Below are 15,249 nucleotides of genomic sequence, written 5' to 3'. Positions count from 1 at the left end.
CTCTCGACACAGGAACTGACTTGACCAGCTCCTCTCCTCCCCACCCCCTTCCTTGTGTCCAGGGGTAGTCAAACAGGTTGGGGCGGTTTGCAGGCCTCCCAGAGGAGAACAAAGGAGCCTTGGGGATTGAGGAACTACAGGGCATCATCAAGAGACAGATACAGTCAGGCTATAGACATACAAGGCAACAAGAAAAACTCTATGAAAATAAGTGAAATAGAAATATGCACAAAATGACATCCACATAGCCTATCACACCATCACAATGGAAATATTTGCACAATGCCAGTCAGCTGCATCTAATTCTGTCTATGAACACAGCTCTATACTGCAGCTCATTTCATCCAGGAAATTTAGAGAACGATTTACTTTGATGTGTAAGACACGTGGTGGAATGTTGATCCGGTCTGATCACCACATGAAGGGGTCATTCTTTTATGTGTTATTGGTTTTTTGTCTTCACCTGATATAAGATAATCTGCTGTGTGTCTTTTTTTCTTATGTGTGATGTGGGATCTTAGCAGGAAGATCATGGTGACACAACAAGGGGACTTGACTTCACCTTATCCGAGTCGCTGAATGGTAAGAGCCTTTCAGAAATCTTGATTTTTGTTCCATTGGTTTGTTGTCTGTATTTTTCTTAATGGACAATGGGGGTGAATATTAACCCTTAGATGTGGTCACAGTGACCAGTGTGGTAACTCGGGGTCAGTATTGGGGGTTCCACTTATTAGCGGGGTAATATCAGCCACATGACTTGAGCACAGCTATAAGGACAGTGTTGGTTATGTAGATATGCTTTATGAAAGGCATTAGATGCTATGCAACAATGAAGGATGGAGAATGATGGATCTGGTGGAAAATATGTGGAATTAAGTAAAAAAACAAAACTGAATAATAGAAAACAGAAGGTGGTTATTCCTAGACAGCATTGTGTCCCCAAACTTTTCTGTTTATTAATGACCTTGTGGCAGACTTACAGAATGTTAACTTTCTGCATCTGAAACTTAATTATCCTCATTATTGTATTTTACGTGTGTGCTTAGATGAGGTTGTTCCAGCACCAATAACAAAAATGACTCGTATCCTCACAGGACATATAATGTAAAATGTCCAACTCTGATCTGTTGATTGTATTTTGATATATTTCTTGCTTGTGTAGATTTTTCACATAAAAATGATAAAACAACATCTAATGGGAATAGTTTTTTTTTCCCAGGTGAAGATTGGATGAGTAGCTCCCATGGACATCTCCTCTTATCTCCCTATTATGAAGCTGATGACAATCAGTTAGAGACTGGCAAAAGTAGCACTGGATATGAACTTGATCATGGTTTCATATGTTCAGATTGTGGGAAGCATTTTAAAAAGAAATCGAATCTTACCATGCACAAGAGGAGTCACAATGATGAAAGGCCATTTTCATGTTGTAAATGTGGGAAGCGTTTTACCCAGAAGTCAGATCTTGTTATACATCAAAGATTTCACACAGGAGAGAAGCCATACCCGTGTTCAGAATGTGGGAAATGTTTTACCACAAAGTCAGATCTTGTTGTACATCAAAGAATTCACACAGGAGAGAAGCCATTTTTATGTCCAAAATGTGGGAGATCTTTTAGTAACAGAACAAATTTTATGCATCATATGATGATTCACACAGGGGAGAAGCCATTTTCATGTCCTGAATGTGGGAAGGGTTTTACTAGGAAATCATTTTTTGTTACACATCAGAGAATTCACACAGGAGAGAAGCCGTATCCGTGTTCAGAATGTGGGAAATGTTTTACCGCAAAGTCAGATCTTGTTGTACATCAAAGAATTCACACAGGGGAGAAGCCATTTTTATGTACTGAATGTGGGAAGCGTTTTATTCAGAAATCACAACTATTGGAACATTTAAAAACTCACACAGGGGAGAAGCCGTTTTCGTGCTTACAATGTGGAAAATGTTTCATCAATAAATGCAATCTTATTGACCATCTCAGAACACACACAGGGGAGAAGCCATTTTCTTGCTCAGAATGTGGAAAATGTTTCAAACGTCCATCAACACTTATTAAACATCGGAAGTCACACAAGGGAAAAGACATTTAATGTTATTAATGTAGGACTTGTTACCTCGGGATGCCTCCTAGTGTGTAACGTAACTACTATGTAGAAAACCATTACTGCTAACTCAGCCATGTTAAGCTTGATCTCACGGATGGCTGGTGTGTGATATTCACCTAAATCCTCATCTATAGCTAAACTGGAACAGGAAGTTCCTGGATCGGGAATATCTGAGATTTACTTGAGTAGATCAAGAACAATTTGTTCCAGAATTTATGCAATAAATAAAGTTATCATTAACTATGGGACTCAGTGGTGGCGTAATGTATAGGATACATTTGGCTTTAATGACAAATGACATTTGATCATATCTTTTTAAATTAAAAGCGATTCTACTGGACTACAAAACTGAAAGCTGACTGGGGCCATCTAACACTTAATACCCCACTGATTGAAGGGACCGTGAAAATCCAATCAGTGTGTCACGGGGTCCTTCTCCGATACCACACAATCAACAGAGCGAGGGAAGGGTGAACAATCCCAAGACCTTTATTACAGGCAAAATTAGAAGGTCCATAAACAATCCACCACACTGAGGATACAATAGTCCAGAACAAGAATGCAGTCCAGTAACAGGATAAAATGTCCAGGGAGACGAGATTCCAAAGCTCTAGCACTAGAGGATAAAATGGGTCCTTCCCTCTGAAGTGCAGTCTATACACGATCCTCTCCAAACAGGAACTGACTTGCCCAGCTCCTGTTCTCCCCCGACCCCCTTCCTTGTGTTCAGGGGTAGTCAAACAGGTAGGGGCGGTTTCCAGGCCTCCCAGAGGAGAATAAAGGAGCCTTGGGGATTAATGCACTACAGGGGGTCATCAAGAGACAGACACAGTCAGGCTGTAGACCCACAGGGCATCAAGGGAAAAAAAACACTATGAAAACAAGTGAAATAGAAATATACACAAAATTGACATCCACATAGCATATCATACCATCACAACCTCTCCCCCCCCCCCCCATAATAAGTGAGCACGCCATGAGGTCTACACAGACCTCTGGCCTGCTCACTTTAGTCCACATTGCTCAGTTATTTATAGTTCCTTTTATAGTAGCAGGGGTAGGTCGGCCTGGGGAGCCTATGGTTCTTCTTGACGAGACAGACCATCGGCGTTCTGGTGTTGGCTTCCCAGCTTGTATTGGATGGAGAAGCTGTAGGGTTGTAAGGACAAGCTCCACCGCAGCAATCTTCCATTGTCCCCTGATACGCGGTTCAGCCATATGAGGGGGTTGTGGTCTGTAACAATTGTAAAGTCTCTGCCATACAAGTATGGCTGCAATTTTTTTAGCGCCCATACGATGGCAAGGCACTCCTTTTCAATAGTGGCATAGGCAACTTCCCGATCCAGTAGTTTCCAACTGGCAAAAGCAACAGGATGTTCTTCTCCGGCGGCATTCACTTGGCTAAGTACTGCCCCAATCCCAAAGGTAGATGCATCCGTCTGCACAAGGAACGTGCGCTTATAATCAGGGGCAGCCAAGACAGAAGCAGTGACGAGGGCAGTCTTTAACGCTGAAAAGGCATCCTCGCATGCAGGCGTCCACATCACATTCCTAGGCATGTTCTTGCGGGTCAGGTCGGTTAGGGGCTTGGCCAAGGTGCTGAAGTTAGAAACAAATTTGCGATAGTAACCAGCAGTTCCTAAAAATGCAAGTACCTGCTTTTTAGTCTGGGGTCTACACCAGTTGCTAATGGCTTCCACCTTGGCAAGCTCAGGCCTTAGGGTCCCACCCCCTACTCTATGCCCGAGGTACTGCACCTCAGCCATCCCTGTTTGGCACTTATCAGGGCGAATGGTCAGTCCTGCAGTAAGGATACAGTCTAGCACTATGCCCAAGTGTTCAGGATGTTCCTCCCAGGTTGTGCTAAAAATGGCAATGTCCTGACATTGTTGTAACAGTCGATCTACCAGTCTCTGGAAAGTAGCAGGGGCAGTTTTCATTCCAAAGGGCATTCCCAGGAACTCAAAAAGCCCAAATGGAGTAATGAAGGCCGAGCGCTCCTGAGCGTCCTCCGTTAGGGGCATCAGCCAGTACCCCTTGCTCAAGTCTAACGTGGTCACAAATTGGGCACTGGCCAGACGATCTAATAGATCATCAATCCTGGGCATGGGATAAGCATCACTCTTGGTGGCATCATTTAATCATCTGTAATCAACGCAGAATCATGTTGTACCATCCTTGGGGACCAGGACGACAGGAGAGGCCCAAGAACTGAGATGGCTGAATAACTCCCAGTCGTTTCATCTCCTCCAGTTTGTTCTTTATCATGCCTTGAACAGCCTCTGGAACCCGGTAGGCAGCCTGCTGGATGGGGCGTTGTCCGGGGGTTTCCACATGGTGGCTGGTGAGAGTAGTCTTCCCCGTATTTGAGGAGAAAGCAGCAGCCCTCGGCCTTAGTACGGCAACAATATCGTCCTTTTGTATATCCGATAAGTGTGAGCCCAGGGGCACTTGTTCCAGTGATCCTCCCGCTTGGGCAACCTGGAGGAGATCGGGGAGATACTCGGCGGCGGTATCACTAGGGGGGTGACAGACAGCTAGAACAGGCAGAGATCGGTCGTGGTAGTCTTTCAGCATGTTAATGTGGACGGTTTTCTGTCGTCGATCACTAGAATCCAGGGCAATAACGTAGTTAGTGTCATTAATTTTCTTGACAACCTGATAAGGGCCTTCCCACACTGCTTGAAGCTTGTTGGCAGGGGAAGCAGTAATCATGAGCACTTGCTCTCCTTCCATAAATTCCCGGTTCCTGGCATTACGGTCAAGCCAGGTTTTTGTCTGGACTGGGCCATTCGCTGATGTTCTTTAGCGAAGGTAGCTAGCTGGGCGAGACGGTCTCTGAGCTCTAGAACATAGGGAACGATCGGCATTCCGGTATCTGAGATGTCTCACTCCAAATGTTCTTTCAGAAGATTGAGAGGCCCACGGACCTTCCGGCTAAACAGTAGTTCGAAGGGAGAACCCTGTGGACTCTTGGGGAACCTCCCGATAGGCGAAGAGGAGATGTGGCAGGTATTTTTCCCAGTCTTTTTCAACGTCAACAAAAGCCCTCAGCATATTTTTTAGGGTTCCATTAAAGCGTTCACATAGTCCGTTGGTCTGCGGGTGGTGCGAATGGCTCGAACACCACAGATATGCCATAGGGACTGGACCAGATCTGACATGAACTGAGTGTCTTGATTCGATAATATTTCACTAGGAAACCCTACCCGGGTAAAGATGGTAACAAGGGCCTCGGCTACCTTTACTGCTGTAATACTGGACAGGGCCACAGCTTCAGGATACCTAGTGGCATAGTCCACCACGGTCAGGATATATTTTTTCCCCGACCTGCTGGGGTGGGCCAGAGGACCTATGATGTCGACAGCTACACATTGAAATGGTTCCTCAATTATGGGCAGGGATTGCAGAGGTACCTTATGTCGAGCTCCTGGATGCCACATTCGCTGGCACACATCGCAGGTGCGGCAATAATGGGCTACCGACTGCGAGACGCCCGGCCAGTAATAACTTTGGGTGAGTCTCTTTTCAGTCCTTTTTCTCCCTTGCTGCCCAGCCAAGGGGATGTCATGGGCCAGTTGAAGTAGCTGTGCCCTGTACTTCTACGGGACAATGAGTTGCCTGGTCGTTGCGTCAGGGTTGCCCTGGTCACTGCCCTTTGTTACACGATAATACAGTCCGTTTTCTCGAGTGAAGCCATCCCCATGTGCCCAGTTTCTGCCTTTCGCCTAAGGGCTGCTAAGGTAGTGTCACCCTCTATTTCTCTCCTAAACTCCTCTCTGTCCCAAGACTCTCCCCAATGTACACTGTGTTCCAAATTATTATGCAAAAAATATCTCCTCATATTCTCTCTAAATTCCCTATATGAATTGCAGTCATTGTTATTTTCCAGTCATCTACTATTCTAGTATAATTGCAATGTTTTTGAACAAACTGCCTATGAAAACAGTATATTTTTAAAAATAAGAAACACTCAAAATGCATGTTCCAAATTATTATGCACAGCAGAGTTTTCAACCTTTTTATTTTTAACAAAAAAATGGTCAATTGTGAAGTTATAAGCATTATCAGCTTATTACAAAATGAAATCAAACAGTTTAAGTCAAAACTTTATTCTAGGTGATGTTACATTTGCACATAGGACCCCTTGTTGGAAAGAAGCTTCTGAACTCTCGTCCATTGATTTTGTCAGTTTTTGGATGGTTTGTGCTTCAATTGTTTTGCATGTGGACAGAATACCCTCCCAGAGCTGCTGCTTAGATGTGAGCTGCCTCCCGCCATCATAGACACTCCTTGTGATGATGCTCCAGAGGTTCTCAATGGGGTTGAGGTCAGGGGAAGATGGTGGCCACACCATAAGTTTGTCCTCTTTTATGCCCATAGCAGCCAGAGATGCAGATGTGTTATTTGCAGCATGAGACGGTGCATTATCAGGCATGAAAATGATCTTGCTGCGGAAAGCACGGTTCTTCCTCTTGAACCATGGCAGGAAGTGCTGTTTTAGAAACTCCACATAGATTATGGAGTTCATCTTTACCCCTTCAGGGATCCTAAAGGGGCCGACAATCTCTCTCCCCATGATTCCAGCCCAAAACTTTACTCCACCTCCTCCTTGTTGGCGCCTTAGCCGTGTTTCCATGGGGTGTCCTTCAACCAGCCATCCTCCACTCCATCCATCTGGACCATCGAGCGTTGCACAGCACTCATCAGTGAACAGAACAGTTTGGAAGTCAGTCTTCATGTATCGTTTGGCCACTGGAGCCGTTTCTGCTTGTGTGCAGTGGATAGAGGTGGTCGACAGGATGGCTTACGCACAGCTGCAAACCTCTGAAGGACCCTGCGTCTTGTTGTTCGGGGGACGTTGGAGGCACCAGCGATGATCACGCTGAAGTGTCTTGGCAATGTTGATTGTAGTCATGCCTTGACCTAAATACTCCACAGTTTGTTGCTTCTCAGCAAAAAAATGTAGGCTGCTTAATAATGTGGAACAGCCTTCTTAAGTAGTCTTGCCTTTATTTGGACACACCTGCCAAACTAATGTGCACAGGTATCTGCAATTGCTTTCAGTGATATAAAGAGCCCTGACACACATCACCATCAATGAGTGTAAATGACAAACAAAAAAATTCTAACCTTATCACTCCTAAACTCTTTTTGCATAATAATTTGGAACACAGTTTAGTAGCAGCGACCGTATTGCTTACCACCTCTGATGCGGTTCATGGTGGTTGCTCCCCGGTGAGGTCCGGATGATGTAGGGCCTGTAGTCGGGTGACTGCTCCCACAAATTGGCACTGCAACTCCCCAATGTCGTTCCCAAGGAGGATATCTGCAGGAAGTCCTCCCATAACTCCAATCCAACACAGTTTTTCTCCACAACCATAATCCAAACGCACAGAAGCACGCTGTATATATTTGCGGGCACCGCCCGCCAGGACAATGGGAATTCCCGGACCCTGGTAAATTGCCTCGGGTCGAACCACACGGGGGTCAGCGATAGTCAAGAATGCCCCCGTGTCTCTAAATCCTGACATTTTGTATCCATCAATTAAGACGTCCTGCAGGTGGCGTTGCCATTGCTCTGAGTAGCTAAAGGACAGAGGCCGGAGTCCATACACTCCAGGAGTATCTATGGTGTCGTGGGCGTTGGTCCACTCTGGTGGGGGTGGTGGTAGCTCTTCCTCAGGCGTGGTGGAATGTACAAGATGCACTGGACGAGGTGGGGCTCCCTCCGAATCCTGGAGGGACAGCCAGACTGCAAATGTCCAGGTTGCCCACACCCATAACACTTCATCTCTGCGATACCCCCAGGTCGTGGTCGGAACTGTTGGGGTCTAGGATTGTGAGGCGTGATTGTCATCGGCTTGCGACTAGGTGGAAGGGCAGATATAATTGGAGGGGGACGGGGCGCGGGAGCATGCCGTGGTTCATTCTCCAGAAGCCTCCTCCATTGCGGCCGGATAGTAAGGGCTTCATCGGCCAGGGCTGCAGCTCTATCCACGGTACACGGCGTGCGCTCCCGGACCCATTCCTGTACCTCTGCAGGGCACTTGGCAAGAAATTGTTCTATAAGGAACGCCTGTATAACATCTTCCACAGTAAAGGCGTTTTCTTATCGATTAAGGCCTCTTTAGTCAGTCCCTGGTAGTTCAGGCCCAGGTCTCTGGCTCTCTCCTGTAAACTGGATATAGTCCAATTTCTGTACTCACTCTGTGGGTGGTTCTCCATTGGGTTACGCTCTGTTGATCCCACCGCTGCCACCAGTTGTCACGGGGTCCTTCTCCGATACCACACAATCAACAGAGCGAGGAAAGGGTGAACAATCCCAAGACCTTTATTACAGGCAAAATTAGAAGGTCCATAAACAATCCACCACACTGAGGATACAATAGTCCAGAACAAGAATGTAGTCCAGTAACAGGATAAAATGTTCAGGGAGACGAGATTCCAAAACTCTAGCACTAGAGGATAAAATGGGCCCTTCTCTCTGAAGTGCAGTCTATACACGATCCTCTCCAAACAGGAACTGACTTACCCAGCTCCTGTCCTCCCCACCCCCTTCCTTGTGTCCAGGGGTAGTCAAAAAGGTTGGGGCGGTTGCCAGGCCTCCCAGAGGAGAACAAAGGAGCCTTGGGGATTAATGCACTACAGGGGGTCATCAAGAGACAGACACAGTCAGGCTGAGGACCTATAGGGCATCAAGAAAAACACTATGAAAACAAGTGAAACAGAAATACAGACAAAATTGACATCCACATAGCATATCACACCATCACAGTGTCACATCCCTTACAATGTTTTCCGGACTTTAATACTTTTTTTTTTGCTTGGGAAGGGGGGGGGGGATGCGACACTGCATCTTAAGTCACGATGATAGCATTAAAATTCTGACGCCATCTGACCTTAGAGACGATGTGTCAGCATCCCGGGCTGCGTCCTACCCAGTCCGGCCTCCCGATCGCTTTGATTGGCTGTTCAATTCTGAACAGCCATTCGCAGCCTTATTGGCTGAAACAGTGAGGTCCCAGGCTAGGATCGAGTACCCTTTGGACTGGTGCGATCGACGATTAAATCGATCGCGCCAATCGCAGGGCACAGCAGCGATGCAAGGGTCACCAGGGAAGGCTCTGATTGGTGGGATTGATGTGATCATCGATCCCACCAATGACAGCCAAATAGAAAATGAAGACAGCGCCTCAAAAGTGGGTGAAAAATTTCTGTTTCTTTATTCTGCACTCTGTGGCGACGTTTCGATCTTACATGATCTTTTTCAAGCACAGCACATGTCACAATAACCCCAATTAAATAGTCTCCAAAACCAAAACCACCCCTCAATTAGCAATAACCAATCACCAACAAACAACAGCAATTACTTAACAATACACAAAACATCCCAACACATCAGGGATCATAAGCGCATCAATGCAGCATCAGAAGCGGCCCCCTGATCGTTCATCAAACTCCTTTACATTAATATTTATGCCCCAAATGCACACACATCACATAAAGAGGCTAGTGTCACTCCACCAATCAATCTGTAGCCTTTTCGTTACCATGGTGATCATCCGTTGTAGAGCCCGCCTCCTGTTCACCTTGTCCAATAAGAAGGATGTGCGATCCGCGCATGTCTCGGCATCCTTCCCTCTCAATAATAGACTCTGCGCATGCTCTCACGTCACAGAAGGTCCTTCATCGATTCCTGCATAGTCACTAGTGTCACATGGGGCAGACACAATATTCAAAAGGTCCTTCATCAGTGAGAATTCAGATATAACTTAAGTCAAACTCACAAAATTAACCCTAACCCGTCATTCATATTATACTAGCTTGGCCCGTGCAAAATTTTTGCACATTGGCCGTCGGGGGGCGCAGGCAATTTCAGACAAAACAAGCTGGTGAAATGTAAATGTATTTCATGAGCTGATGAACACAGACAGGTATTTATATATGTAGATTGGTAATACAATAAATTGGTTTGATACGTAGAGGCCAAAAAATGTCTTCCGGTTGAGGTGCCACCTGCAGGTCATTGTGTCTTTCTGCAGGTTTATGAAAATTAATGTTTAAACTGTATTTTGTGATAAGATCATGAGTGTGTGGTTTGTTTGGCTCTTTTCTTTCTGAAGGGGGCAAGTTTACCTTTCAAATGGTGTATCATGTGTGTGGGGCGAAGTAATCACCGAAAAAGCAGTGCATGTCTACAAATGTGTTGGTAGTATGCTTTGGGGTACTGTGGTGCCACCTGCAGGTTATTTTTCCTTACTGCAGGTTTATGAAAATTAATGTTTAAACTGTATTTTGTGATCAGATCGTGGATGTGTGGTTTGTTTGGCTGTTTTCTTGCTGAAGGGGGCAAGTTTACCTTTCAAATTGTGTATCGTGTGTGTGGGTGCAGTATGAGCGGGGATACAAAGGAATCACCGAAAAACAGTGTTTAGAGATAGAATAGATCGATAATAGCATAACGAATAGACTATTTCTCAATGAATCATTAATAACAATCCAATATCCAACAATCTAATATATAAAGCTCAGTGTGTGTGTGTGTGTCACAATGGGTATATGGGCACAGGACTATGGGATGGCGGATATGTATGATGGGAATATGGGCACGAGACTATGGGATGGAGGATGTGTATGATGGGTATATGGGCACTGGACTATGGGATGGAGGATGTGTATGATGGGTATATGGGCACGGGACTATGGGATGGAGAATATGTATGATGGTATATGGGCACGGGACTATGGGATGGAGGATATGTATGATGGGTATATGGGCACTGGACTATGGGATGGAGGATATGTATGATGGGTATATGGGCACGGGACTATGGGATGGAGGATGTGTATGATGGGTATATGGGCACGAGACTATGGGATGGAGGATATGTATGATGGGTATATGGGCACTGGACTATGGGATGGAGAATATGTATGATGGGTATATGGGCACGAGACTATGGGATGGAGGATATGTATGATGGGTATATGGGCACTGGACTATGGGATGGAGAATATGTATGATGGGTATATGGGCACTGGACTATGGGATGGAGGATATGTATGATGGGTATATGGGCACTGGACTATGGGATGGAGGATATGTATGATGGGTATATGGGCACTGGACTATGGGATGGAGGATATGTATGATGGGTATATGGACACGAGACTATGGGATGGAGAATATGTATGATGGGTATATGGGCACGAGACTATGGGATGGAGGATATGTATGATGGGTATATGGGCACGGGACTATGGGATGGAGGATATGTATGATGGGTATATGGGCACGGGACTATGGGATGGAGAATATGTATGATGGGTATATGGGCACGAGACTATGAGATGGAGGATATGGATGACGGGTATATGGGCACTGGACTATGGGATGGAGAATATGTATGATGGGTATATGGGCACTGGACTATGGGATGGAGAATATGTATGATGGGTATATGGGCACTGGACTATGGGATGGAGGATATGTATGATGGGTATATGGGCACTGGACTATGGGATGGAGGATATGTATGATGGGTATATGGGCACTGGACTATGGGATGGAGGATATGTATGATGGGTATATGGACACGAGACTATGGGATGGAGAATATGTATGATGGGTATATGGGCACGAGACTATGGGATGGAGGATATGTATGATGGGTATATGGGCACTGGACTATGGGATGGAGGATATGTATGATGGGTATATGGGCACGGGACTATGGGATGGAGAATATGTATGATGGGTATATGGGCACGAGACTATGAGATGGAGGATATGGATGACGGGTATATGGGCACAAGACTATGGGATGGCGGATGTGTGATGGGTATATGGGAACGGGACTATGGGATGGAGGATGTGTATGACGGGTATATGGGAACGGGACTATGGGATGGAGGATATGTATGATGGGTATATGGGCACGGGACTATGTGATGGAGGATATGTATGATGGGTATATGGGCACGGGACTATGTGATGGAGGATATGTATGACGGGTATATGGGAACGGGACTATGGGATGGAGGATATGTATGATGGGTATATGGGCACGGGACTATGTGATGGAGGATATGTATGATGGGTATATGGGCACGGGACTATGGGATGGAGGATGTGTGGTGGGTATATGGGCACGGGACTATGGGATGGAGGATATGTATGATGGGTATATGGGCACGAGACTATGGGATGGAGGATATGTATGATGGGTATATGGGCACGGGACTATGGGATGGAGGATATGTATGATGGGTATATGGGCACGGGACTATGGGATGGAGGATGTGTGGTGGGTATATGGGCACGGGACTATGGGATGGAGGATATGTATGATGGGTATATGGGCACGAGACTATGAGATGGAGGATATGTATGATGGGTATATGGGCACGGGACTATGGGATGGAGGATGTGTGGTGGGTATATGGGCACGGGACTATGGGATGGAGGATATGTATGATGGGTATATGGGCACGGGACTATGGGATGGAGGATATGTATGATGGGTATATAGGCATTGGACTATGGGATGGAGAATATGTATGATGGGTATATGGGCACGGGACTATGGGATGGAGGTTAATTATAATTTGTTATAACTAACCACAGTCAGTTACTATGCCCGGGCAGCGCCGGGCTCTTCAGCTAGTTTAATATATTAACCCTTCTGTAACCTACATAAAGAATTAATCATTACCCTAAATCAACTATAACACTGATCATTACTATCAAGCAATGAATTGATAAAGCAGGATACATGCAGCACATGGATGAATAATTTAATAGTCTCATCCAGGATCAAATTCAATTACAATGCGACCCCCCCCCCCCCAGGTCAGAGCATGATGGGTAATCATAAAAAACAAAAAAAGAAGAAAAGGGACACAATGTAATCACAAGCCTCTCCAGGCACCTATCCCAAAAATTGAAAAAAGATATGTTAAAAAAGGAGAACTCCATCATATAAAGCCTCAGAGATGTCCCATAAGGCTCTCGCCGCTCCATCTCATCAACATGGACATACACAATCCGTAGGTGACAGCCCTCAGTCCGCGTTCTGGGGTCATTGAAATCCATCCGTTCATAAACACGAGTATCCATATATAAAAGTGTAACGACCAGGCGGAAGGTTCCCTGCTACCCACCCGCACACGGTGTCCGCAGCCGGAGGAGTGACGACACACCCCGGTCTCGGGGAGAACAGCTGCTTTTACTTCAGCAGGAACGGGAATTGTAAGTTGGAGCAGACAAGTCGCAGCCTCTCCTGGGTCGTCCACGGCCATCACAGCTCACACTCCGCTGCTGGGATCGGGGGCTGGAGCTCTCGGAGCACTGGACAGCGATCAGAGGTGACAACCAGACGCGGGGCTCCCTACTGGATGTGCAGCTGTTCCGGAACCGTGGAGACCGCGGGCGACTCCATTACTACATACACAGCAATGCTCCAGTGTATCCAGTGATCAGTAAATAAAAATATTTCCTATCACTCCGTTTACCCCAATAAAAAAAACAAAAAAAAAACAAACATAAAAATGAAAATATGCGATAAAGCCGCCCAAATGCAGTTAGCTACCAAAATCGGGATGGATTGGTGGCGGGCACGGTGTTATTATGGGGTCTTGACATTCCTGATGGCGGTCCTACACACCGGTAACTCCACCCGTCACCAGAGAATCAGCTCCGTCCACCCAAGAGTGAAAAGGTCCCAAGAAACCGCGGGAAAAAAAACATTCCAAACTTCTGATTATTATATTACCACTGAAATATTACAAAAAACCTCATCATACAAAGAGGAGAGGATTAGATACATGGCTCAGCAGTCAGTATCACACTGGATAGGATTAGATACACGGCTCAGCAGTCAGTATCACACTGGATAGGATTAGATACACGGCTCAGCAGTCAGTATCACACTGGATAGGATTAGATACACGGCTCAGCAGTCAGTATCACACAGGAGGATTAGATACATGGCTCAGCAGTCAGTATCACACAGGAGAGGATTAGATACACGGCTCAGCAGACAGTATCACACAGGATAGGATTAGATACATGGCTCAGCAGTCAGTATCACACTGGATAGGATTAGATACACGGCTCAGCAGTCAGTATCACACAGGAGGATTAGATACATGGCTCAGCAGTCAGTATCACACAGGAGAGGATTAGATACACGGTTCAGCAGTCAGTATCACACAGGAGAGGATTAGATACACGGCTCAGCAGTCAGTATCACACAGGATAGGATTAGATACACGGCTCAGCAGACAGTATCACACAGGGGAGGATTAGATACACGGCTCAACAGTCAGTATCACACAGGAGAGGATTAGATACACGGCTCAGCAGTCAGTATCACACAGGAGAGGATTAGATACACGGCTCAGCAGTCAGTATCACACAGGATAGGATTAGCTACACGGCTCAGCAGTCAGTATCACACACGAGAGGATTACATACACGGCTCAGCAGACAGTATCACACAGGATAGGATTAGATACACAGCTCAGCAGTCAGTATCACACAGGAGAGGATTAGATACACGGCTCAGCAGTCAGTATCACACAGGAGAGGATTAGATACACGGCTCAGCAGTCAGTATCACACAGGATAGGATTAGCTACACGGCTCAGCAGTCAGTATCACACACGAGAGGATTAGATACACGGCTCAGCAGACAGTATCACACAGGATAGGATTAGATACACAGCTCAACAGTCAGTATCACACAGGATAGGATTAGATACACGGCTCAGCAGTCAGTATCACACAGGGGAGGATTAGATACACGGCTCAGCAGTCAGTATGACACAGCATAGGATTAGATACACGGCTCAGCAGTCAGTATCACACAGGATAGGATTAGATACACGGCTCAGCAGTCAGTATCACACAGGATAGGATTAGATACACGGCTCAGCAGTTAGTATCACACAGGATAGGATTAGATACACGGCTGAACAGTCAGTATCACACAGGAGAGGATTAGATACACGGCTCAGCAGACAGTATCACACAGGATAGGATTAGCTACACGGCTCAGCAGACAGTATCACACAGGATAGGATTAGCTACACGGCTCAGCAGTCAGTATCACACAGGATAGGATTAGCTACACG

General features: G+C 46.0%; 1 protein-coding gene and 1 long non-coding RNA gene across 3 annotated transcripts in view; one reads left to right on the top strand and one right to left on the bottom strand.

The window, feature by feature from the left end:
* LOC141051425 (uncharacterized) overlaps window positions 1-15,249 on the top strand; it is a 95,270-nt gene that overhangs the window by 14,307 nt on the left and 65,714 nt on the right. The window contains exons 6-7 of the mRNA XM_073548360.1: window positions 522-582; window positions 1,220-2,093. Coding sequence (XP_073404461.1) covers window positions 522-582; window positions 1,220-2,093 — 935 coding nt within the window. The remainder of the gene's footprint in view (window positions 1-521; window positions 583-1,219; window positions 2,094-15,249) is intronic.
* LOC141051400 (uncharacterized) lies at window positions 8,243-13,605 on the bottom strand. Of its 2 annotated transcripts, XR_012220639.1 has the most exons (3): window positions 13,276-13,605; window positions 9,663-9,819; window positions 8,243-8,797 (listed from the first exon to the last, which is right to left on the bottom strand). It is a non-coding gene; the product is annotated as an uncharacterized lncRNA (long non-coding RNA). The 2 variants fall into 2 exon arrangements; XR_012220640.1 differs by lacking the exon at window positions 8,243-8,797 and having other exon boundaries at window positions 9,313-9,819.

The sequence above is a fragment of the Dendrobates tinctorius genome, unplaced genomic scaffold, assembly GCF_039654945.1.
Source record: "Dendrobates tinctorius isolate UK_male_01 unplaced genomic scaffold, ASM3965494v1 ptg000157l, whole genome shotgun sequence".
Taxonomy (NCBI): Eukaryota; Metazoa; Chordata; class Amphibia; order Anura; family Dendrobatidae; genus Dendrobates; species Dendrobates tinctorius.
The sequence above is the reverse complement of the archived record's forward strand: the minus strand, read 5'-3'. Positions and strand labels throughout refer to the sequence as shown.